The 25,317-nt window shown below is 38.9% G+C and overlaps 1 protein-coding gene across 12 annotated transcripts in view; it reads left to right on the top strand.

Moving 5' to 3' along the window:
- The window catches only part of FANCC (FA complementation group C), a 342,060-nt gene that overhangs the window by 261,184 nt on the left and 55,559 nt on the right, over positions 1 to 25,317 (top strand). For all 12 annotated transcript variants that reach the window (XM_027550193.1, XM_027550192.1, XM_027550186.1 and 9 more), the window contains one exon: positions 2,489 to 2,653. In XM_027550193.1, the coding sequence (XP_027405994.1) occupies positions 2,489 to 2,653 (165 nt within the window). The remainder of the gene's footprint in view (positions 1 to 2,488; positions 2,654 to 25,317) is intronic.

Genomic DNA, 25,317 nt, shown 5'->3' with positions numbered 1-25,317 from the left:
GTACCTCTGATATAGAAAACTTGGAAAAATCCTGAAGATTAATGTGCATAACCTATGACGAGTAGGAACTCTAGATTTAGCCAGAAGATTAACATGAAAATGTAATGTAAAAAATGAAATCAAGTGATGAACTAAGCACCTGAATGTCCTAGTGTTTACTTTATACTCCCAACTTCTATAATTTTAACAATTAAATACATAATACCACGAGAACGAGAGGGGGCTTTTGATGACCCTCAAATTATGAGAGAAGCTTAGAGTGGTAGGTAGGGGCATATTTTTAAGGTAAATATCACATCCCCAAAAGTTTGTAAGAGCATTTTTTTTTAGGGTAGATTCAAGAAATAGGAGGGTAGATGGCAGCCAACAAGATAGTAGTCCTTGTTAGTACTGCAGGAATAGCAGCCAGCTGGCCAGTCCCTCATCCACTCCTCCTCCTCACCCGCTAGCCCCAGAATAGAGACAACAGTGTCCTGTTTCCAGCAAATAGGAGGGACAGGAGCCTTTGAAAGAGAATAAGTATCAAATGGCTATCAACACCCAGCAGTCTGGGGGGTGCTCTAGTGCCCAGAATGCAATTTATTGGCAACCGCAGCCAGCACCACATCCCTGACCCTGCCCCCTAGCGCTGGAGGGCAACTACACTGAACAGAGCATTCATGGAGAGGCTAATGTGGAATCCCAAATTCCAGAAAGAACAAGTGAAAATCACCAGATATTCATGAAAAATTGACACCATAAGGAAAAATGAACCAAATGTAACAAACGGAAAATGCAAATATACCAATATATACATTTACAAGGATAAGTGATTGGATTTTTTAATAAAAAAAGAATAATTATCTCATTATTCTTTAATTAGCCTAAAGGAAATCAACTCTGAATATTCATTGGAAGGCCTGATGCTGAAGCTGAAGCTCCAGTACTTTGATCTCCTGATGCGAAAAGCCAACTAATTGGAAAAGACCTTGATGCTGGGAAAGATTGAGGGCAGGAGGAGAAGGGTGCGATAGAGAATGAGATGGTTGGATGGCATCACCAACTCAATGGACGTGAGTTTGAGCAAACTCTGGGAGATAGTGAAGGACAGGGAAGCCTAACATGCTGTAGTCCATGGGGTCGCAAAGAGGCAGACATGACTGAGCCACTGAAAAACAACTATTAATTATCTTAAGAAGAGAAACTTATTAAATCCTTGAAATAGGAATGGTTTGTTTTTTTTTCCTAAAGAGGAGACATTTGAGGCGGGGAGTCAATAAATTGGCTGAATAGAAGATAAAGCTAAATAACAGTGACTCCAAAGATTGAGCTGAGTAGTTCTGCTAGAATATAATACAAAAGGACAAAGAAATCAAAAGTAAGAAAAACTTATTTTTTGTTTTTAACTTTTTGATACAGACATCAGGGTAATGCTGATCTCTGTATCAAATTTGATATCAGGTTGATTCAGCTTTCAGGGTAATGCTTGACCAGTAATTTGTGGATAATGTCAGCCTTTCTCATGGTAGAGATAACCCATCACCAACCCTCTAGACCTCTGGCAGGCAGCTCTACTTGTGTTCCTAGACAGATTTTCAGGAATGAGTGTGAACAGCACTTGATGAATTTTAGTGTATTGTCAAACGAGAATATGTATAATTGTGTGAAGAGACTATTATAACACTCCTGCCTTTTAAAGCTGACTGATGCCTATCTATGTGGGACTAGACTCCATGTAATTCAACCGAAATAATGTATTGCAATAAATTAGATCAGATCAGTCGCTCAGTCGTGTCCGACTCTTTGCGACCCCATGAATCGCAGCATGCCAGGCCTCCCTGTCCATCACCAACTCCTGGAGTTCACTCAGACTCACGTCCATCGAGTCAGTGATGCCATCCAGCCATCTCATCCTCTGTCGTCCCCTTCTCCTCCTGCCCCCAATCCCTCCCAGCATCAGAGTCTTTTCCATTGAGTCAACTCTTCGCATGAGGTGGCCAAAGTACTGGAGCTTCAGCTTCAGCATCATTCCTTCCAAAGAACACCCAGGGCTGATCTCCTTCAGAATGGACTGGTTGGATCTCCTTGCAGTCCAAGGGACTCTCAATATGCACAACTAAATATAAGAATCCACTGTCTTCTTTCAAACCATATAGGAAAGAGATTTGTAAACATATAAAATAGTGCCACTCTTCTCACTAAATATTTTTTTGTTTTGTAAAATATAGTTATTTTTTAACAAAAAATGTTATTCATGTTAACATCAAATGGATTTTTTTTTGTTACTTTTGGCTAGTTAATAAATATTTTAGGTGTCTTTGTTTTAATTGCAAATGTGATGAATATTGGTAGTTATAACCTCAGAAATGAAAGAAATAATTCAAAGAAATTAAAATCAAAAAATAACAAAGAAATAATTAAATTCTTTCAGCATGAAGATTTTATATGCCTTTAACTATGTGTGGCTCTAAGATTTTGGTACTTACTGCTCATTTTATTTATTCCATAGGATGTCTCCTGAACGAGTAAGGTCCCTGTCACGAATCTGTGTCCCACTTCTTACTTTGCCAGATTTTGAACCACTGGTAGAGGCTCTGCTCACCTACCATGGACATGAACCTCAGGAAGTACTCTGCCCTGAGTTCTTTGATGCTGTGAATGAGGCTTTTTTGCTGTAAGTGATGACCCTTTACTTCATCATCCAATTCTGTTTTCCTTTTTTTAGAATACTTCAGTATGTTGGAAATGTAATTTGCAAATGTTTTGGTCTCAGTACCACTGTATATTCCTAAAAATTATTGAGGATCTCAGTGACCTTTTTAAAAAATGTGGGTTCTATCTATCAATATTTACCGTACTTGAAATTAAAAATCTTTTTAATATTTATCATTTCCTTTTAAAATAACAATAAATTGATTAAATATTAGTACAAATAGCATATTTTTTAACAAAAAACTGACCTTTTCCAAGAAAAAAAAATTGTCTAACAAGAATGACATTGTTTTTACATTTTTGCAAACTTCTTTATTTTTTGACTTAAAAGATGACAGCTAGGTTCTCACAGTATTTTTGTATTCAGTCTGATGCAGTGTTTTTTTGGTTGAAGCATAAGAAAATCCAGCTTCACATAGACATGCACTTGGAAAAAGCACTAGTATATTTTAATAGCCATCTCAGATTGTGGATATTTGAGGTGAATACCTCACCAAAAGTTGAAAATGGTGAGGTTTTTAAAGGTTAGTTGCAAGGTGGATTCTGAAATTATGTAAATGAGCTTTTCACACTATTACATTAAAACCCATTGGTCTGTCTTGCACTTTTAATGGATTTTGTAGCTTCATGCATGGTTTATTTGGAAAATATTGGTTCATTAAGTTATGCAGATCTTCCAAACATTGACATATTTTCATTTTATCAGGAATGTCTTTTAAGTGTTGGGAAGCTATAAAGCTCACATTGGTGAAAGCAAATTTTCCAAGATTCTAATTCCTGCTTAAAAACTCAAATTTATCATTGGTTACAAATACCGTCAGTTGTTTTCCTTAGTATGCTAAGGTCACTTCTGTAATTTAGAAAAAGTATGTGCCAAATATTCAAGTCTGAATAACCTTTGTTTGTCCACCAGGCATTTTTCTCAAGTAAGTTTATGAAAACAGTGGCTAGTTGATCTCGCAGCTCAGCAAGTTGCACAGTGCTTTTCCTCTGGACAGTCATCACTTTTTGGTATATAGAAGAAATCTTTATGCATACTTTTCACCACACAGAATTTTTTTAAGTTAAAAGTGTCCCCAAGGGTAAAATTAATATTTTATATTAATACTTACTGTGAAATGCATTTTTATGTGAAACTGGCAGTGTTTTTACTGTATGTTGTATCAAAGTGTACAGTGACCACTGTTGCTGCACTGATTTCTGTTAGGTACAACATTACTCGCTTTTTGTACTATGAATGCAAATGTCAACTCAGTTGTTCTAGGAAAACCACGAGATACAAAATAGTTATTTAACACTTCAAGTATTTCTGTACCATATGTGTGTATTGCTAAGTTCATCTAAAAAAAACTCCTGTTCTTAGTGCCAATACCAGGTGAATAGAAGCAACACAACTAGGTCAGCCATATCTGGAGATTCAGTTTTAAGGCAGAAGTACAGTTCTGTTGATGAAATATTAAGTCAAATACACATTTGAATTATTTAATTCCTTTTTTTAAAGACTCTGAATGATTGGTCTTAAATTAGTGCTGCAATTAGCTCGCACTATGATAGAATTTGAGAATATCCTATTAAGACACAGGAAGATACATTTACAGTTTTTAGCACAATACTTTGGACTAGATGTCCTACTCTCATGAGTCAGAGAAATCTCTGGTATTTTGATTTCATATTTCCCCATGAAACAGCTGTGAAATGAAAGAAGTCTTTTAATTCTCTTTTGTAAAGCAAATAATCCAGTTTTAATATAAGAAAATATAAAGTTTATTTTTGAATAAAATATTATTAAATTATAAATAAAATGTTTTATTTATATAAAAATTTAAATATGTAAAATATATATCTAAAATAATATGGATACAATTTATGAAATTTTTAAAAAGATGTTTGGATTTATTACAAAATAAGACAAAAATGCACTTGGGTTCTTGTTATGTTTCCATGTAGGCACAAGAGAAAACATCAGAGTTTTTATTTACTTATTACATTTTATTTCCCCCCAGCTTAATTGAGATATAAGTGATATATAACGTGGTATATTTTTTAAGATGTATGAATTAATTTTATACACTTTTAAGTTGCAAATGACTACCACTATAGTGTTAGTTAACACCTCCTTCACATCACAGGATTGCCATTTCTTTTTCTGTTGTGAGAATATTTAAGATGTACTCTTAGCAACTTTCAAATACGCAATTCAGTATTATTAACTATGTGCCATGCTGTGCTGTACTTAGTCGCTCAATCATGTCTGACTCTGCAAACCCATGGACTGTAGCCCGCCAAGCTCCTCTGTCCATGGGGATACTCCAGGTAAGAATCCTGGAGTCGGTTGCCATGCCCTCCTCCAGGGGATCTTCCCAACTCAGGGATCAAACCCAGGCCTCCTGCATTGCATGCAGATTCTTTACCATCTGAACCACCAGGGAAGCCCATTATTAACTATAATCAGCATGATGTATTTTTAGATCCCCAGAACTTATTCATCTTATAACTGGAAGTTTTAAGTACTTTTTGATCAACATCTTCCCATTTCTCCCACACCCCCAGTCCCTAGTAACCATCATTCTAGTCTCTGTTTCTATGAGTTTATATTTTTTTAGATTCCACATAAACTGCTACTGTATTTGTTTCTCTTTCTAACTTACTTCATTTATCATAATGCCCTCAAGGTCTATCCATGTTGTCACAGCCAAGGATTTCCTTCCTTCTCATGCCTGAATAATACCTGATTGTGTGTATGTGTGTGTGTACAGATATAAATACCACATCTTTATTCATTCTTCTATTGTTGGACACTTAGCTTGTTTTTATATCTTAGCTATTTTAAATATACATAATAAACACGGGAGAACAGATATCTTTTTGATACCTTGTTTTTATTCCCTTTGGATATATACCCAGAACTGCAATTGCTAGATCATTTGGTAGTTTTAATTTTAATTTTTTGAGGAGCCTCTAGACTGTTTTCCATAGTAGCTGCACCAATTTGTGTTCCCACCAATGTTACGCCAAGGGTTCCCTTTTCTTCACATTCTCACCAATACTTGTTACCTTTTGTCTTTTTGTGATAGCCATCCTAATAGGTATGGGGTGATATTTCACTGTGATTTTGATTTGCATTTCCCTAATGATTAGTGATATTAAGTACCTTTTCATTTACCTGTTGGGCATTTGCATATCTTCTTTGGAAAAATGTTTATTCATATGTTCTGCCCACTTTTTAATCAGATTGTTTCATTTTTTTTTCCTATTGAGTTATATGAGTTCTTTATATATTTTGGATGTTTACTCATTATCATATACTTTGCAAATATTTTCTTCCCTTCTATAGGTTGCCTTTTCATCTTGTTGATAGTGTAGAAGATTTTTGCAGTACAGAAGCTTCTTAGTTTGATGTAGTTCCACTTAATCTATTTTTGCTGTTGTTGCCTTTGCTTTTGTTGTCAAACAAGTCATTGCTAAGACTAATGTCATTCTTGTCCTCTATTTTCTTCTGGGAGTTTTACAGTTTTAGGTGTTAACATTCAATTCCTTAATCCATTTTGAGTTGATTTTTGTGTTTAGTATAAGATAGGGGTCCAGTGTCTCTCTTTTTTTTTTTTTTGTATGTGGTTTATCCATTTTCCCAGTATCATTTATTGAAGCAACTGTTTTTTTCCCTATTGTATATTCCTGGCCCTGCTGTCATAATTTAGTTGATTCGTATATTTATGAGTTTGCTTCTGGGCTGTCTTTTCTGACAGATGTGTATATACCAATGCCATACTGTTTTGATTATTATAGCTTTGTGATATAGTTTACATGTACAGATGTGAGAGTTGGACTATAAAGAAAGCTGAGCGTGGAAAAATTGTGCTTTTGATGCTTTTGAACTGTGGTGTTGGAGAAGACTCTTGAGAGTCTCTTGGACTGCAGGGAGATCCAACCAGTCAATCCTAAAGGAAATCAGTCCTGAATATTCATTGGGAGGACTGATGCTGAAGCTGAAACTCCAATACTTTGGCTACCTGATGCGAAGAACTGACTCATTGGAAAAGACCCTGATGCTGGGAAAGATTGAAGGCAGAAGGAGAAGGGGACAACAGAGAATGAGATGGTTGGATGGCATCACTGACTCGATGGACATGAGTTTGAATAAGCTCCAGGAGTTGGTGATGGACAGGGAAGCCTGGCATACTGCAGTCCATGGGGTCACAAAGAATTGGACACAACTGCGTGACCAAACTGAACTGAACTGATGAGCCGTGCCATGTAGGGCCACCCAAGACAGATGGTGGGTCATGGTGGAGAGTTACAACAAAACTTGGTCCACTGGAGAAAGGAATGGCGAACCACTTCAGCGTTCTTGCCTTGAGAACCCCATGAACAGTATGAAAAGACAAAAATATATTCCACTCTGTTGTGGCATATATGCAAGCTAAGGACTGTTATCAGAGAAGGCAATGGCACCCCACTCTAGTACTCTTACCTGGAAAATCCCATGGCTGGAGGAGCCTGGTAGGCTGCAGTCCATGGGGTCTCGAAGAGTCGGACACAACTGAGAGACTTCACTTTCACTTTTCACTTTCATGCATTGGAGAGGGAAATGGCAACAAACTCCAGTGTTCTTGCCTGGAGAATCCCAGGGATGGGGGAGTCTGGTGGGCTGCCATCTATGGGGTCGCAGAGAGTCGGACACAACTGAAGCGACTTAACAGCAGCAGTAGCAGCAGTAAGGACTGTTATATCTTCTTGGAAAATTGAGCCCTTTATCATTATTTAATCAGTTTCTGTATTCCTGATAATTTTCCTTGCCTTAATGTCTGTTGTATTTGAAATTAACATGACTACTCCTGCTTTCTTTTAGTGTTAAGCATGGCATATTTTTCTCCATCCATGTAGGTTTTTAAAAATTTATATACATTAAAATTTTTTACTTTGGTTGTGCTGGGTCTTTATTGCTGCACATGGGCTTTCTCTAGTTGTGATGAGCAGGGTCTTCTTTCATAGTGGCTTGTCTTGTTACAGATGATGGGCTCTAGGGTATATGGGCTTCAGTGGTTGCAGTGCGTAGGCTCAGTAGTTGTGGCACAGGGGGCTTAGTTGACCCATGGCATGTGGGATCTTCCCAGACAAGTTATCAAACATTTGTCCCCTGAATTGCCAGGCAGATTCTTAACCACTGAACCAGCAGAGAAGCCCCTGTCTGTCCATTTCATTTTCTTTTTCTCTGTACTGGGTCTTTGTTGCTGCGTGGGCTTTCTCCAGTTGTGGGGAGCAGGGGCTACTCTTTAGTTTCAGTGCGTAGCCTTTTCATTGTGGTGGCTTCTCTTGTTTTGGCACCTCTTTTGAGCACCTGAGGCTCTAGGTGCTCAGCCTTCAGTAGTTGCAGCACATGAGTGCAGTAATTGTGGCTCTCTGGCACAGGAGAGAGTACACGGGCTTTATTGCTCCGAGGCATGTGGGATCTTCCCGGATCAGGGATCAAATCTGTGTCTCCTGCATTAGCAGGTGGATTGTTTACCACTGAGCCACTAAGAAAGTTTCCCATTTAGTTTTAATTATACGTATTTTTATATTTAACATGGATTTCTTTTTTCTTTTTTAATTAATTTACTTTTTATTGAAGAATAATTGCTCTAAGAATTTTGTTGTTTTCTGTCAAACCTCAACATGAATCAGCCATAGGTATCTGCTCTGCTAAGTCACTTCAGTCATGTCCGACTCTGTGCGACCCCATAGAGGGCAGCCCACCAGGCTCCCCTGTCCCTGGGATTCTCCAGGCAAGAACACTGGAGTGGGTGGCCATTTCCTTCTCCAATGCATGAAAGTGAAAAGTGAAAGTGAAGTCGCTCAGTCGTGTCCGACCCTCAGAGACCCCATGGACTGCAGCCTTCCAGGCTCCTCCGTCCATGGGATTTTCCAGGCAAGAGTACCGGAGTGGGGTGCCATTGCTTTCTCCGAGCCATAGGTACACATATATCCATAAGCCATATATACATAAGACTCTATACATGGACATCACCAGATGGCCAACACCAAAATCAGACTGATTATATTCTTTGCAGCCAAAGATGGAAAAGCTCTATACAGTCAGCAAAAACAAGACCAGGAGCTGACTGTGGCTCAGACCATGAACTCCTTATTACCAAATTCAGACTTAAATTGAAGAAAGTAGGGAAAACCACTAGACCATTCAGGTATGACCTAAATCAAATCCGTTATGATTATACAGTGGAAGTGACAAATAGATTTAAGGGCCTAGATCTGATAGATAGAGTGCCTGATGAGCTATGGAATGAGGTTCGTGACATTGTACAGGAGACAGGGATCAAGACCATCCCCATGGAAAAGAAATGCAAAAAAGCAAACTGGCTGTCTGGGGAGGCCTTACAAATAGCTCTGAAAAGAAGAGAAGCGAAAAGCAAAGGAGAAAAGGAAAGATATAAGCATCTAAATGCAGAGTTCCAAAGAATAGCAAGAAGAGATAAGAAAGCCTTCTTCAGCGATCAATGCAAAGAAATAGAGGAAAACAACAGAATGGGAAAGACTAGGGATCTCTTCAAGAAAATCAGAGATACCAAAGGAACGTTTCATGCGAAGATGGGCTCGATAAAGGACAGAAATGGTATGGACCTAACAGAAGCAGAAGATATTAAGAAGAGATGGCAAGAATACACAGAACTGTACAAAAAAGATCTTCACGACCCAGATAATCACGATGATGTGATCACTCACCTAGAGCCAGACATCCTGGAATGTGAAGTCAAGTGGGCCTTAGAAAGCATCACTATGAACAAAGCTAGTGGAGGTGATGGAATTCCAGTTGAGCTATTTCAAATCCTGAAAGATGATGCTGTGAAAGTGCTGCACTCAATATGCCAGCAAATTTGGAAAACTCAGCAGTGGTCACAGGACTGGAAAAGTCAGTTTTCGTTCCAATCCCAAAGAAAGACAATGCCAAAGAATGCTCAAACTACCACACAATTGCACTGATCTCACACGCTAGTAAAGTAATGCTCAAAATTCTCCAAGCCAGGCTTCAGCAATATGTGAACTGTGAACTTCCATATGTTCAAGCTGGTTTTAGAAAAGGCAGAGGAACCAGAGATCAAATTGCCAACGTCCGCTGGATCATCGAAAAAGCAAGAGAGTTCCAGAAAAGCATCTATTTCTGCTTTATTGACTATGCCAAAGCCTTTGACTGTGTGGATCACAATAAACTGTAGAAAATTCTTCAAGAGATGGGAATACCAGACCACCTGATCTGCCTCTTGAGAAATTTGTATGCAGGTCAGGAAGCAACAGTTAGAACTGGACATGGAACAACAGACTGGTTCCAAATAGGAAAAGGAGTTCGTCAAGGCTGTATATTGTCACCCTGTTTATTTAACTTATATGCAGAGTCTCAATGAACTCCAGGAGTTAGTGATGGACAGGGAGGCCTGGCGTGCTGCGATTCATGGGGTCGCAAAGAGTCGGACACGACTGAGCAACTGATCTGATTTGATCTGATGCAGAGTACATCATGAGAAACACTGGACTGGAAGAAACACAAGCTGGAATCAAGACTGCCGGGAGAAATCTCAATAACCTCAGATATGCAGATGACACCACCCTTATGGCAGAAAATGAAGAGGAACTCAAAAGCCTCTTGATGAAGGTGAAAGTGGAGAGTGAAAAAGTTGGCTTAAAGCTCAACATTCAGAAAACGAAGATCATGGCATCCGGTCCCATCACTTCATGGGAAATAGATGGGGAAACAGTGTCAGACTTTATTTTTTTGGGCTCCAAAATCACTACAGATGGTGACTGCAGCCATGAAATTAAAAGATGCTTCCTCCTTGGAAGGAAAGTTATGACCAACCTAGATAGCATATTCAAAAGCAGAGACATTACTTTGCCAACAAAGGTTCGTCTAGTCAAGGCTATGGCTTTTCCTGTGGTCATGTATGGATGTGAGAGTTGGACTGTGAGGAAGGCTGAGCGCCGAAGAATTGATGCTTTTGAACTGTGGTGTTGGAGAAGACTCTTGAGAGTCCCTTGGACTGCAAGGAGATCCAACCAGTCCATTCTGAAGGAGATCAGCCCTGGGAGTTCTTTGGAAGGAATGATGCTAAAGCTGAAACTCCAGTACTTTGACCACCTCATGTGAAGAGTTGACTCATTGGAAAAGACTCTGATGCTGGGAGGTATTGGGAGCAAGAGGAGAAGGGGACGACAGAGGATGAGATGGCTGGATGGCATCACTGACTCGATGGACGTGAGTCTGAGTGAACTCTGGGAGTTGGTGATGGACAGGGAGGCCTGGCGTGCTGCCATTCATGGGGTCGCAAAGAGTCGGACACGACTGAGGGACTGATCTGATCTGATCTGATACATAACTCCTCCCTTTTGAACCTCCCTCCCATCTCCCTTCCCATCCCACCCTCTGGGTTGATACAGAGCCCCTGTTTGAGTTTCCTGAGCCATACAGCAAATTCCCGTTGGCTATCTATCTATTTTACATATAATATAAATTTCCCTGTTACTCTTCCCATACATCTCACCCTCTCCTCCCCTCTCCCCATGTCCATAAGTCTATTCTCTATGTCTGTTTCTCCATTGTGCCCTGTAAATAAATTCTTCAGTATGATTTTTCTAGATTCCATATATATGCATTAGAATACAATATTTATCTTTCTCTTTCTGACTTACTTCACTCTGTAGAATATATTCTAGGTTCATCCACCTCATTAGAACTGACTCATATGTGTTCCTTTTTATGGCTGAGTAATATTCCATTGTGTATATGTACCACAACTTCTTTATCCATTCATCTGTCAATGGACATCTAGGTTGCTTCCATGTTCTAGCTATTGTAAACAGTGCTGCAATGAACAATAGGATACATGTGTCTTTTTCAATTTTGGTTTCCTCAGGGTATATGCCTAGTAGCGAGATTGCTGGGTCATATGGTGGTTTGATTCCTTTTTTTTTATTTTTTTATTTTTAAACTTTACATAATTGTATTAGTTTTGCCAAATATCAAAATGAATCCATCACAGGTATACATGTGCTCCCCATCCTGAACCCTCCTCCCTCCTCCCTCCCCATACCATCCCTCTGGGTCGTCCCAGTGCCCTAGCCCCAAGCATCCAGTATCGTGCATTGAACCTGGACTGGCATCTCGTTTCATACATGATATTTTACATGTTTCAATGCCATTCTCCCAAATCTTCCCACCCTCTCCTTCTCCCACAGAGTCCATAAGACTGTTCCATATATCAGTGTCTCTTTTGCTGTCTCGTACACAGGGTTATTGTTATCATCTTTCTAAATTCCATATATAAGCGTTAGTATATTGTATTGGTGTTTTTCCTTCTGGCTTACTTCACTCTGTATAATAGGCTCCAGTTTCATCCACCTCATTAGAACTGATTCAAATGAATTCTTTTTAATGGCTGAGTAATACTCCATTGTGTGTATGTACCACAGCTTTCTTATCCATTCATCTGCTAATGGACATCTAGGTTGCTTCCATGTCCTGGCTATTATAAACAGTGCTGCAATGAACATTGGGGTACACGTGTCTCTTTCCCTTCTGGTTTCCTCAGTGTGTATGCCCAGCAGTCTCCATACGGTCTTCCATAGTGGCTGTATCAGCTTACATTCACACCAACAGTGCAGGAGCATTCCCTTTTCTCCACACCCTTTCCAGTGTTTATTGTTTGTAGACTTTTTGATGAGGGCCATTCTGACTAGTGTGAGGTGATATCTCATTGTAGTTTTTATTTCCTTTTCTCTAATAATGAGCAGTTTTGAGCGTCTTTTCATGTGTTTGTTAGCCATCCATATGTCTTCTTTGGAAAAATGTCTGTTTAGATCTTTTTCTCACTTTTTGATTGGTTTGTGTGTTTTTCTGGTATTGAGTTGTATGACCTGCTTATATATTTTGGAAATTAATCCTTTGTCAGTTGCTATTATTTTCTCCCTTTTTCTTTTCTATTTCTATTATCTTTTCACCTTGCTTATAGTTTCCTTTGCTGTGCAAAAGCTTTTGAGTTTAATCAGGTCCCACTTGTTTACTTTTGTTTTTATTTCCATTATTCTAGGAGGTGGGTCATAGAGGATCTTGCTTTGATTTATGTCATTGAGTGTTGTGCCTATGTTTTCCTCTAAGAGTTTTATAGTTTCTGGTCTTACATTTAGGTCTTTAATCCATTTTGAGTTTATCTTTGTGTATGGTGTTAGGAGGTATTCTAATTTCATTCCTTTATATGTAGCTGCCCAGTTTTCCCAGCACCATTTATTGAAGAGGCTGTCTTTGCCCCCATTGTATATTCCTGCCTCCTTTGTCATAAATAAGGTACACATAGGTGCATGGGTTTATGTCTGGCCTTTCAATCTTGTTCTGTTGGTCTATATTTCTGTTTTTGTGCCAGTACCATACTGTCTTGATGACTGTAGCTTTGTAGTATAATGTGAAGTCAGGACGGTTGATTCCTCCAGCTCCATTCTTCTTTCTCAAGACTGCTTTGACTATTCGGGATCTTTTGTGTTTCCATATGAATTGTGAAATTTTTTGTTCTAGTTCTGTGAAAAATGCCCTTGGTCATTTGATAGGAATCACACTGAATCTGTAGATTGTGTTTGGTAGTATAGTTATTTTCACAATATTAATTCTTCCTACCCATGAACATAGAATATTTCTCCATCTGTTTATGGCATCTTTGATTTCTTTCATTTGTGTCTTACAATTTTCTGTGTACAGTTCTTTTGTCTCCTTAGGTAATTTTATTCCTAGATATTTTATTTTTTTTTTTTGCAATGGTGAATGGTATTGATTCCTTAATTTCTCTTTCTGATTTTTAACTGTTAGTATATAGGAATGCAAGTGATTTCTGTGTATTGATTTTGTTTCCTGAAACTTTGCTAAATTCACTTATGAGCTCTAGTAATATTCTGATACTATCTTTAGGGTTTTCTATGTACAGTATCATGTCATCTGCAAACGGTGAGAACTTTACTTCTTCTTTTCCAATCTGGATTCCTTTTATTTTTCTTCTCTGAATGCTGTAGCTAGGACTTCCAGAACTATGTTGAATAATAGTGATGAAAGTGGATACCCTTGTCTTCTTCCTTATCTTAGGGGGAACGCTTTCAGTTTTTCACCATTAGAATAATGTTTGCTATAGGCTTATGATATCTGGGCTTTACTATGTTGAGGTAGGTTCCTTCTATGCCCATTTTTTGAAGAGTTTTAATCATAAATGGGTGTCGAATTTTGTCAAAGGCCTTTTCTGCATCTATTGAGATTATCATACAGTTTTTATCTTTCAATCTGTTAGTATGATGTATCACATTTATTGATTTGTGTATATTGAAGAATCCTTGCATCCCTGGAATAAACCCAGCTTGATCATGTTGTTTAAGCTTTTTGATGTGTTACTGAATCCTCTTTGCTAAACTTTTGTTGAGGATTTTTGCATCTATGTTCATCAGTGATATTGGCCTGTAGTTTTCTTTTTTGTGTTGACTTTGTCTGTTTCAGGTATCAGGGTGATGGTAGCCTTGTAGAATGAGTTTGGAAGTGTTCCTTCCTCTGTAATTTTTTGAAAAAGTTTTAGAAGGATAAGCATTAGCTTTTCTCTGAGTGTTTGATAGAATTCTCCTGTAAAGCCATCTGGTTCTGGGCTTTTGTTTTTTGGGAGATTTTTGATCGCAAGTTGAATTTCAATGCTTATAATTGAGTTGTTCATAATTTCTTTTTCTTCCTGGTTCAGTCTTGGAAGATTGAACTTTTCTAAGAATCTGTCCATTTCTTCCAGGTTATCCATTTTACTGCTATATCAGACAGTCGCTCAGTCGTGTCCGACTCTTTGCGACCCCATGAATGACAGCATGCCAGGCCTCCCTGTCCATCACCAACTCCTGGAGTTCACTGAGACTCACGTCCATCGAGTCAGTGATGCCATCCAGCCATCTCATCCTCTGTCGTCCCCTTCTCCTCTTGCTCCCAATACCTCCCAGCATCAGAGTCTTTTCCAATGAGTCAACTCTTCGCATGAGGTGGCCAAAGTACTGGAGTTTCAGCTTTAGCATCATTCCTTCCAAAGAACTCCCAGGGCTGATCTCCTTCAGAATGGACTGGTTGGATCTCCTTGCAGTCCAAGGGACTCTCAAGAGTCTTCTCCAATACCACAGTTCAAAAGCATCAATTCTTCGGCGCTCAGCCTTCCTCACAGTCCAACTCTCACATCCATACATGACCACAGGAAAAGCCATAGCCTTGACTAGACGAACCTTTGTTGGCAAAGTAATGTCTCTGCTTTTGAATATGCTATCTAGGTTGGTCATAACTTTCCTTCCAAGGAGGAAGCATCTTTTAATTTCATGGCTGCAGTCACCATCTGTAGTGATTTTGGAGCCCAGAAAAATAAAGTCTGACACTGTTTCCACTGTTTCCCCATCTATTTCCCATGAAGTGATGGGACCGGATGCCATGATCTTCATTTTCTGAATGTTGAGCTTTAAGCCAACTTTTTCACTCTCCACTTTCACCTTCATCAAGAGGCTTTTGAGTTCCTCTTCATTTTCTGCCATAAGGGTGGTGTCATCTGCATATCTGAAGTTATTGAGATTTCTCCCGGCAGTCTTGATTCCAGCTTGTGTTTCTTCCAGTCCAGCATTTCTCATGATGTACTCTGCATATAAGTTAAATAAACAGGGTGACAATATACAGCCTTGATGTACTCCTTTTCCTATTTGGAACCCGTCTGTTGTTCCATGTCCAGTTCTAACTGTTGCTTCCTGACAGTTGTTCATAATAGTCTCTTATAATCCTTTGTATTTCTGCACTGTCTTTTGTAAGCTCTCCTTTTTCATTTCTAATTTGTTGATTTATTTCTTCTCTCTTTTTTTCTTGACAAGTCTGGCCAAAGGTTTGTCAATTTTATCTTCTCAAAGAATCAGCTTTTAATTTTATTAATCTTTACTATTGTTTACTTCATTTCTTTCTACTAATTTTGGGGGGTTTTTTGTTCTTCTTTTTCCAGTTGTTTTAGTTTGTCTAGTTTAGTTTAGTTTAGTTGTCTGTTTGACGTTTTTCTTGTTTCTTGAGGTAGGATTGTATTGCTATAAACTTTCCTTTTAGAACTGCTTTTACTGCATCTCATAGGTTTTGAGTTGTGTTTTCATTGTCATTTGTTTCTAGAAATTTTTTGATTTCCCTTTTAATTTCTTCAGTAACCTGTTGGTTATTTAGAAATGCATTGTTTAATCTCCATATGTGTATGTTTTTTAAGTTTTGTTCCTTGTAATTGATATCTAGTCTCATAGCATTGTGATCAGAGATGATTGATATGATTTCAATTTTCTTAAATTTACTGAGGTTTGATTTGTGACCCAAGATGTGGTCTATCCTGGAGAATGTTCCATGTGCACTTGAGAAGAAGGTATATTCTTCTGCATTTGGAAGGAATGTCAGGAAGATATCAATGAGATCCATCTCATCTAATGTATCATATTAGACTTGTGTTTCCTTATTAATTTTCTGTTTTCATGATCTGTCCATTGGTATGAGTGGGGTATTAAAGTCTACTATTATTGTGTTACTGTCAATTTCTCCTTTAATGTTTGTCTTATGTATTGAGGTGCTCCTATGTTGGGTGCATACATATTTACAATTGTTGTGTCTTCCTCTTGGATTGATCCTTTGATCATTATTTAGTGTCCTTCCTTATCTCTTGTAATATTCTTTATTTTAAAGTCTATTTTGTCTGATATAAGGATTGCTACTCCAGCTTTCTTTTGCTTTCCATTTGCATGGAATGTATTTTTCCATCATCTCACTTTCAGTCTATGTGTGTCTTTAGGTCTGAAGTGAGTTTCTTGTAGACAGTACATATATGAGTCTTGTTTTTGTATCCATTCAGCCAGTCTGTGTCTTTTGGTTGGAGCATTTAATCTGTTTACATTTAAAGTAATTATTTATATATATGTTTCTATTGCCACTTTCTTAATTGTTTGGGTTTGATTTTGTAGATCTTTTTCTTCTCTTGTATTTCTTGACTATATAAGTCCCTTTAACATTTGTTGTAAAGCTGGTTTGGTGGTATTGAATTCTGTTAACTTTTGCTTGTCTGAAAAGCTTTTTATTTCTCCATCAATTTTGAATGAGATCCTTGCCAGGAACAGTAGTCTTGTTTGTAGATTTTTCCCTTTCAGTACTTTAAATATATCCTGCCATTACCTTCTGGCCTGCAAGAGTTTCTGCTGAAAGATCAGCTGTTAAATGTATGGGTTTTCCCTTGTATGTTTCTTGTTGTTTCTCCCTTGCTGCTTTTAATATTCTTTCTTTGTGTTTAGTCTTTGTTAGTTCGATTAGTATGTGTCTTGGTTTGTTTCTCCTTGGGTTTATCTTGTATATGACCCTCTGTGCCTCTTGCATTTGATTGACTATTTCCTTTTCCATGTTAGGGAAATTTTCAACTATAATCTCTTCAAAAATTTTCTCATTCCCTTTCTTTTTCTCTTCTTCTTCTGGGACCCCTATAATTTGAATGTTTGTGTGTTTGATATTGTCCCAGAAGTCTCTGAGACTGTCTTCAGTTCTTTTCATTCTTTTTACTTTATTCTGCTCTTCAGAAGTTATTTCCACCATTTTACCTTCCAGCTCACTGATTCGTTCTTCTGCTTCAGATATTCTGCTATTGATGCCTTCCAGAGTATTTTTAATTTCAGTAATTGTGTTGTTTGTCTCTGTTTATTCTTTAATTCTTCTAGGTCTTTATTAATTGATTCCTGCATATTCTCCATTCTGTTTTCAAGGTTTTTGATCATCTTTACTATCATTATTCTGAATTCTTTTTCAGGTAGTTTGCCTATTTCCTCTTCATTTATTTGGACTTCTGTGTTTCTAGTTTGTTCCTTCATTTGTGTAGTATTTCTCTGCCTTTTCATTATTTTTTTTAACTTACTATGTTTGAGATCTCCTTTTCCCAGGCTTCAGGGTTGAATTTTTTCTTCATTTTGATTTCTGCCTGCCTAATGTTGGTCCCTTGTTTTGTGTAAGTTTCATATAGGGTGAGATTTGTACTGAGTTTTTTTGTTTGTTTTTCCTCTGATGGGCAAGGCTGAGTGAGGTGATAATCCTGTCTGCTGATGACTGGGTTTGTATTTTTGTTTTGTTTGTTGTTTAGATGAGGCATCCTGCACAGGGTGCTACTGGTGGTTGGGTGATGCTGGGACTTGTATTCAAGTGGTTTCCTTTGTATGAGTTCTCACTATATGATACTCCCTAGGATTAGTTCTCTGGTAGTCTAGGGTCTGTTGGACTGTGAAGAAAGCTGAGCTCCAAAGAATTGATACTTTTGAACTGTGGTATTGGAGAAGACTCTTGAGAGTCCCTTGGACTGCAAGGAGATCCAACTAGTCCATCCTAAAGGAGATCAGTCCTGGGTGTTCATTGGAAGGACTGATGCTAAAGCTGAAACTCCAGTACTTTGGCCACCTCATGCGAAGAGTTGACTCACTGGAAAAGACTTTGATGCTGGGAGGGATTGGGGGCAGGAGGAGAGGGGGATGACAGAAGATGAGATGGTTGGATGGCATCACTGACTTGATGGACATGAGTTTGAGTGAACTCCGGGAGTTAGTGATGGACAGGGAGGCCTGGCGTGCTGTGATTCATGGGGTCGCAAAGAGTCAGACATGACTGAGTGACTGAACTGAACTGAGTCTAGGGTCTTGGGGTCAGTGCTCCACTCCAAAGGCTCAGAGTTTAATCTCTGGTCGGGAACAAAGATTCCATAAGTGGTTTGTTGCGGCATAAAGTGAGATTAAAACAAATACCCAAAAACGAGAAACCGAAGATGAACACCATATAAATGGCCGTTACAAAATCAAGCAAATAATAATTAAAATAGTGGAATACACATATATACCCTTAAGTGAAATAAAAACAGTCCAGCAAAAATAAACTGCAATACATTGATCTGCCAAACAAAGGAAACCAAAAATTATATCTACCAGTTAAGAACAAAACTAACTAAAGCACAAACTAGAAAACAAAACTAAAGCAAGATGCCAAGTGGGTAAGAAAGCAATGAAACCAAAATTAACAAATGTTGAGAGGAAAGAAAGCAAGAATAGATAAGCAAAGTTAAATAGAGGTAGATAAAGAAGGTTTATATACATTAAAGATTGTCTGTAAAGGGAAAAGAACAGTGGGGAAAGTAAACAAAGAATAAATGTAGAAAAATAATAATAGGTTTTAAAAAATTGAACATTAAAATTTAAAAAAAGGAAGGAAAAAAAAAAAAGAACTCCACAGAACTGCAGAAGCCCAACATAGAGGCAGAAGTTTATAACAATGAAAAATGTGAATGAAAAAAAAAACCTCAAAAGCTTAATTAGATTTCATACTGCCAATAAAATCGATAAATACAATAGAGAGAGAAAAAAAAAGAAAAGAAAAAAATCCAAAGGATGTACAGAACAAGTCAAAACATAAGAATAATAAATGTTTTTCCTGAGTCACTGCTGTCAGAGTCCTTTCCCTCCCTGGGAGTCACAGTCCACCTCACCTCTCTAGGGTGCCCTCTGACACTGCGCTGGTCCATGGACCTGCTGTGGGGCATCTCAGATTCTAATCTGGTCCTACTCCTGTGTGTTCTTGCCTCCAATGTCCACAGCTATCAGATCTAGTGCATTTTCTTTTGTGGGAGCTCTGAATGTCCCTTTATATATTCCATAGACAGAGTCTGCCTAGTTGATTGTGTGGGTTTAATCTGCAACATATACAGCTGGTGGGAAGGTTTTGGATCTTCTTCCTTAGCCACACTGTGCCTTGATATCAATTGTGGTTTTATTTCCATCGCTGCATGTGGGTCATCCACTGGGGTTTGCTCCTGAGGCTGCCCTGGAGGACTTGGGTCTGCCCCAGTGAGGGCCAGGTGTGGAGGTGGTGCAGCTGCTTGGGTCTCAGGGGTTCTGGCAGCACCAGATACTCAGGGGAGTTGGTGGCTAGGGGAGCAGGAAATATAGTGCTCTAGAAGGGTATGGCAACCAGTATTGGCCAGTACACCCCAGTATTCTTGCCTGGAGAACCCCACCTGACAGAGAAGCCTGGCAGGCCACAGTCCACAATGTCGCAGAGCTGGACATGACCGAAGTGACCCTGCTTGCGTAGATGCAATACTTTTTTTTGCCTGAGGCAGCTCTGCCCCAGTGAGGGTTGAGCGTGAATGTGGCACAGCTGCTTGGGTTGAAGGGACCCTGGCGGCGCCAAGTGTGCAGAGACATGAACTGCCTCTGCCAAAAGGAGTTATGGCCCTAACAGAGTCTTTTCTTGAGCCTCTTGTAGCTGGTGATCAGAAGGCCTCTTTGGCCAGTCTTTCTCCATAGCTCCACCCATTCAGGCACTTACAGGGATCCCTTGCCTGGGGTCCTTTTCTGTTGTTCAGGGCATCAGGCACATAGAGGGGCCTCCCCGGCTGGGGTCCTTCTCTGTAGATCGGGGCTTCAGGCTCTTAAAGGGGCACCATGGGTGGAGTCCTACTCTGTAGTTCAGTGCAATCAGGTGTCAGGTGTTTGATGGGCCAGCCTCTCTATTGTTCAGTTGCTGATGCTGGAGTGTGGGAAGGGAGAAGCTATGGTGATGGCTCCACCTGCTATGTGTGACTCAGCAGTATTATCTTGCTTCCATGGCTGCCAGGCTTTCCTCCACAGGCATTTCCCACCACGATCTCCTCCCTCGCATGTCCTCTATCTGTCTCTCTGCAGTCAACAGCAGCCCTCGCTCTGGGATTGCTCCATAATCCCTGAACTCCAGCTCCCAGCTGCTGCACCTTCTAGGGGACCTGTGTCCCTGTCCTGGGTATGTCTGGGGCTACAGCAAGGACTCTCTGATTCTCATTCCATTTAGGCTGTCACTGATCAGCTGTTAAACTCTCAGCCTTAAATGTTTCTCCTCTGACTCAAACAGTTGCCCCAGTGTGGGGATCAGACCCCTGCTTCAGTCCCCCCACCCACCAAGGACAGGTCCGGTCCTGCTAACACTCCTGTTTTTCCCCCTAGTTCCTTCATTCTACCGAGTTTTGTGTGGTTCTGTGTGTTCTTTTCTGCTGGTCAGGTACTCGTGTCCTCTCTCAGCTGGTGTTCTGCATGCACTTCTGTGTCTGAAGGTGTATTCCTGATGTATCTGTGGAGAGAGATGTACTCCACGTCCACCTATTCCTCCACCATCTTTTTCTCCTCCTCTAACATGGAATTCTTGTAGACAAGCTATAATTGGTCTTGTTTTGATATAGTCTGTCAATGTCAATCTTTATTTGGTACATTTAGACCATTGAAGTTCAAAGTGCTCATCGTTACAGTTGGACTAGTATGTATTATGTTTATTACTGCTTCGTATTTGTTGTGAAGTTCAAAGTGCTCATCGTTACAGTTGGACTAGTATGTATTATGTTTATTACGCTTCGTATTTGTTGTCCTTGTGATTTTTTCCTCTTTTGTCTTTCACCCCTTTTTCTGCCTTTGGTGGCTCTAATTGAGCATTTTATCTCATTTTATCTCCTTTCTTAGCATAGTTGTTACACTTCTTTTCTTACCTGTTTTAGTGATTTCCCTAGAGTTTGCAATATACATCAACATTTAATTCAAATCCACTTTCATCAATTCACTTTTTGAAGTTTACAGTGCAGAGGCACAGGCTTACTAAGTACCTTATAACAAAGTAATCCTAATTCCTCCCTCTTGTCCCTTAGATCATTGCTATCATTCATATCACATGTATGTGAATAAACATCAGCATATACATACACACATAAACATACATAATTGAATACAGTGTTCATATTATTATTGAACAAAGTATCATCTGTTACATCAATTAGGAACAGGAAAAATAAAAGCTTTTATTTTGGTTTCAGTTACTCCTTCTTCAATTCTCTTCATGTAGTTCTGAGTTTCTTCCCTTTATCATTTTCTTTCTCTCTAAAGATCTTTTAACATTTCTTACAAAGAAGCTCTATTGGCAACAAATCATCTTAATTTTCATTGTCTAAAAAAGTGTTTATTTCTTTTCCACTTCTGAAGGATAATTTCAGAGTATAGAATTCTAGATGGTTGGTTTTTTATCTTAACATTTGAATATTTTATTTTATTTTCTTCTTGCTTGCATGTTTTCTGAGAATTTGGATATAATCTTATCTTTGTTCCTCCATATGTAAGATATTTTCTCCCCTCTAGCTTCTTTCAGAATTTTTCTTTAATTTTTTTGGGAGGCAGTTTGAAAATGATATGCCTGTGTGTAAGGTTCTAGTATTAATCCTGCATGTGTTCTTTGAGCTTCCTGGAATTGTGATTTGGTGTCTGACATTAATTTGGGAAAATTCTCATTATTGTTTCAAATGTTTCTTCTGTACCTTTCTCTCTTTCTTCTTCTATTAGACCATTTGTAGCTGTGCCACATCCCTTGGAAATTTTTTTTTTTCAGTTTTGTTGTCCTTGCTTTTCAGTTTTCAAGGTATCCATTCATATATCCTCTAGATCAGAGACTGTTTTCTCACCAAATCTACTAATAAGCTTATCAAAGGCACTCTTCATTTCTGTACAGTGTTTTTATCTCTAGTATTTCTTTTTGGTTCTTTTTTAGGATTTCCAACTCTCTGCTTACATTACCCATCTGTTCTTGCTTGCTATCTACTTTATCCATTAGAACAGTGGTCCCCAGCCTTTTTGGCACCAGGGACAGGTTTCATGGAAGACAATTTTTCCATGGACTTGGGCATGGGGTGGTGGTTTGGGGATGGTTCAAGCCATTACATTTATTGTGCACTTTATTTCTATTATTATTATATCATCTGCACCTCAGATCATCAGGCATTAGATCCTGGGGGTTAGGGACCCTAGCCTTAGACCCTTAGCATATTAATTATTGTTGTTTTTAATTTTCAGTTGGATAATTCCAGCATCTCTGCCATGTCTGGTTCTGATTCTGTCTCTTCAATTTTTTTTTTCTCTTTTCTTTCTGTTTAGTAACTTTTTTCTTAATAGCTGGACAAGATGTGTACTAAGTAAAAGGAACTGCTGTAAATTAGCTATTTGTAATGTGATAGTGAGAGGTGAAGGGAGGGGAAGTGTTCTGTAGTCTTATATTAGATCTCAGTCTTCTAGTGAGCCTATGCTTCTGCACTGTGAACTTTATAAGTTTTTCTCAGTTTTTTCTTCCTCTTAAGTGAGATAAGATGCTTAGAGCTGTCTAAAAGTGATTATTTCCTTTCTCCCTAATCAGTTAGGCTCTTATAATATCCCAGCAGGTTCAGTTTAGTTCAGTTCAGTTGCTCAGTCATGTCCGACTCTCTGCGACCTCATGGACTGCAGCACGCCAGGCCTCCCTGTCCATCACCAACTGCCAGAGTCTACCCAAACCCATGTCCGTTGAGTCGGTGATGCCATCTAACCATGTCATCCTCTGTTGTCCCCTTCCCCTCCCGCCTTCAATCTTTCCCAGCATCAGAGTGTTTTCCAGTGAGTCAGTTCTTCACATCAGGTGGCCAAAGTATTGGAATTTCAGTTTCAGCATCATTCCTTCCTTTGAATATTCAGGACTGATTTCCTTTAAGATGGACTGGTTGGATCTCCTTGCAGTACGAGGGACTCTCAAGAGTCTTCTCTAATACCACAGTTCAAAAGCAGCTATTCTTCAGTGCTCAGCTTTCTTTATAGTCCAACTCCCACATCCATACATGACTGCTGGAAAAACCATAGCTTTGACTAGATGAACCTGTTGACAAAGTAATGTCTCTGCTTTTTAATATGCTATCTGGGTTGGTCATAACTTTTCTTCCAAGGAGCCAAGTGTCTTTTAATTTCATGGCTGCAGTCACCATCTGCACTGATTTTGAAGCCCAAGAAAATAGTCTGTCACTGTTTCCACTGTTTCCCCATCTATTTGCCATGAAGTGATGGGACTGGAGGCCATGATTTTAGTTTTCTGAATGTTGAGTTTTAAGCCAACTTTTTCACTCTCCTCTTTCACTTTCATCAAGAGGCTCTTTAGTTCTTCTTCACTTTCTGCCATTAGGGTAGTGTCATCTGCATATCTGAGGTTATTGATATTTCTCCCAGCAGATTAGATTCTGGTTAACTAGTTTCCCATGAGGTCAGGCGTTATTAAGAAAACAGAGTGCTTTGTTGAATTTAAAAATGATTCCCTTTCACCTCTTCCTGCCTAAAGCAGGGGTGGCTTCTTCACTGGTATTTACCATGTGAACCTGGTGGGAACTCCTAGAGGTAAACCTCACAGCATCGTGGGGATCCTTTATGCCTGAGATCCCCTGGAGTTTTTAACTGTCACAGTTGTTCACACTGACCCTCCAGCCATTCACTAATTCCATTTCAGGTTTCCCTGCCCAGCACTGCTGCCTGTGGTCGCTTCTGCTTGTGGTTCTCTGCTCCAGTCAGCCATGATTCCCTGTATTCATTTATCTGTTATCTCCAATCTTGGGGACCAAGGTTTACCCTGTGCCCTCCCTTCTTTTAAGGATGCAAGAAGAGATGTTGATTTTCCAGTCTGTTCTGCTTTTTACTTTTGTTAAGACAAAGTGATGACTTCCAAGCTCCTTAAATGCAGACTGGGAAACCGGAAGTCTCTATATGATGCATTTTTTAAAAACATTAGCTACAATGCTATTATTATATCTTAAAATTGACACTGATTCCTGATCATCAGCACATATTTAGGCACAAAACAAATTCTTCAGTTTTGTTTTTTGGAATTAAGAGTCCAAAGTCCATACATTGCATTTGCTTGATAGGTTCACAAATCTCTTTCAATCTGTAGGTTCTTTTTGTTTTGCAAATTATTTGTTGAAGTAATTTTGTTGGTTTTCCCCACTCTCAGGTTACAGAACATTCTACCATCTTGAATGTGATAAAGGGTGCAGTCACCCCCTCAACCCTCCACTGACTGAAGATGCTCCCTTGATCAAATAGTCTTCTCTCAATCAGTCATCTCTCAGTACACACGTGGGATTAACTTCAGGACTCCATGAGATGCTCAAGTCTCTTATATAAGTGGCAGAGTACAGTTGGTAGTAGAGTTAGCCCTTCTTATCCACAGATTGAATTATACTTAGTTTCTGTATGCATTTAAGCCTGTTTTATTATTTTATGTTCTGTTTCTTGGGCCTATAGTATATTCATACTTCAGTACCATTTTGTTTTAATAACAGAATCTTTCTATTATGCTTAATATAAAGTAGGGCTATTTCCCACTCATCTCTCTTATTTTTCTGGGAATTCTTTTTTTGTTAACTCATTTATTTACTTATTTATTTGTTAGGCTGTAGTATGTGGATCTTCTTCCCATTTTCTTTTTTCATATTTATTTATTTTTATTTATTTTTTTTTTCTCTCTAATTTTATTTTATTTTTAAACTTTACATAATTGTATTAGTTTTGCCAAATATCAAAATGAATCCGCCACAGGTATACATGTGTTCCCCATCCCGAACCCTCCTCCCTCCTCCCTCCCCATACCATCCCTCTGGGCCGTCCCAGTGCACCAGCCCCAAGCATCCAGCATCATGCATCGAACCTGGACTGGCAACTCGTTTCCTACATGATATTTTACATGTTTCATTGCCATTCTCCCAA

The sequence above is a fragment of the Bos indicus x Bos taurus genome, chromosome 8 (genome assembly GCF_003369695.1).
Source record: "Bos indicus x Bos taurus breed Angus x Brahman F1 hybrid chromosome 8, Bos_hybrid_MaternalHap_v2.0, whole genome shotgun sequence".
NCBI classification, from domain to species: Eukaryota; Metazoa; Chordata; class Mammalia; order Artiodactyla; family Bovidae; genus Bos; species Bos indicus x Bos taurus.
The sequence above is the reverse complement of the archived record's forward strand: the minus strand, read 5'-3'. Positions and strand labels throughout refer to the sequence as shown.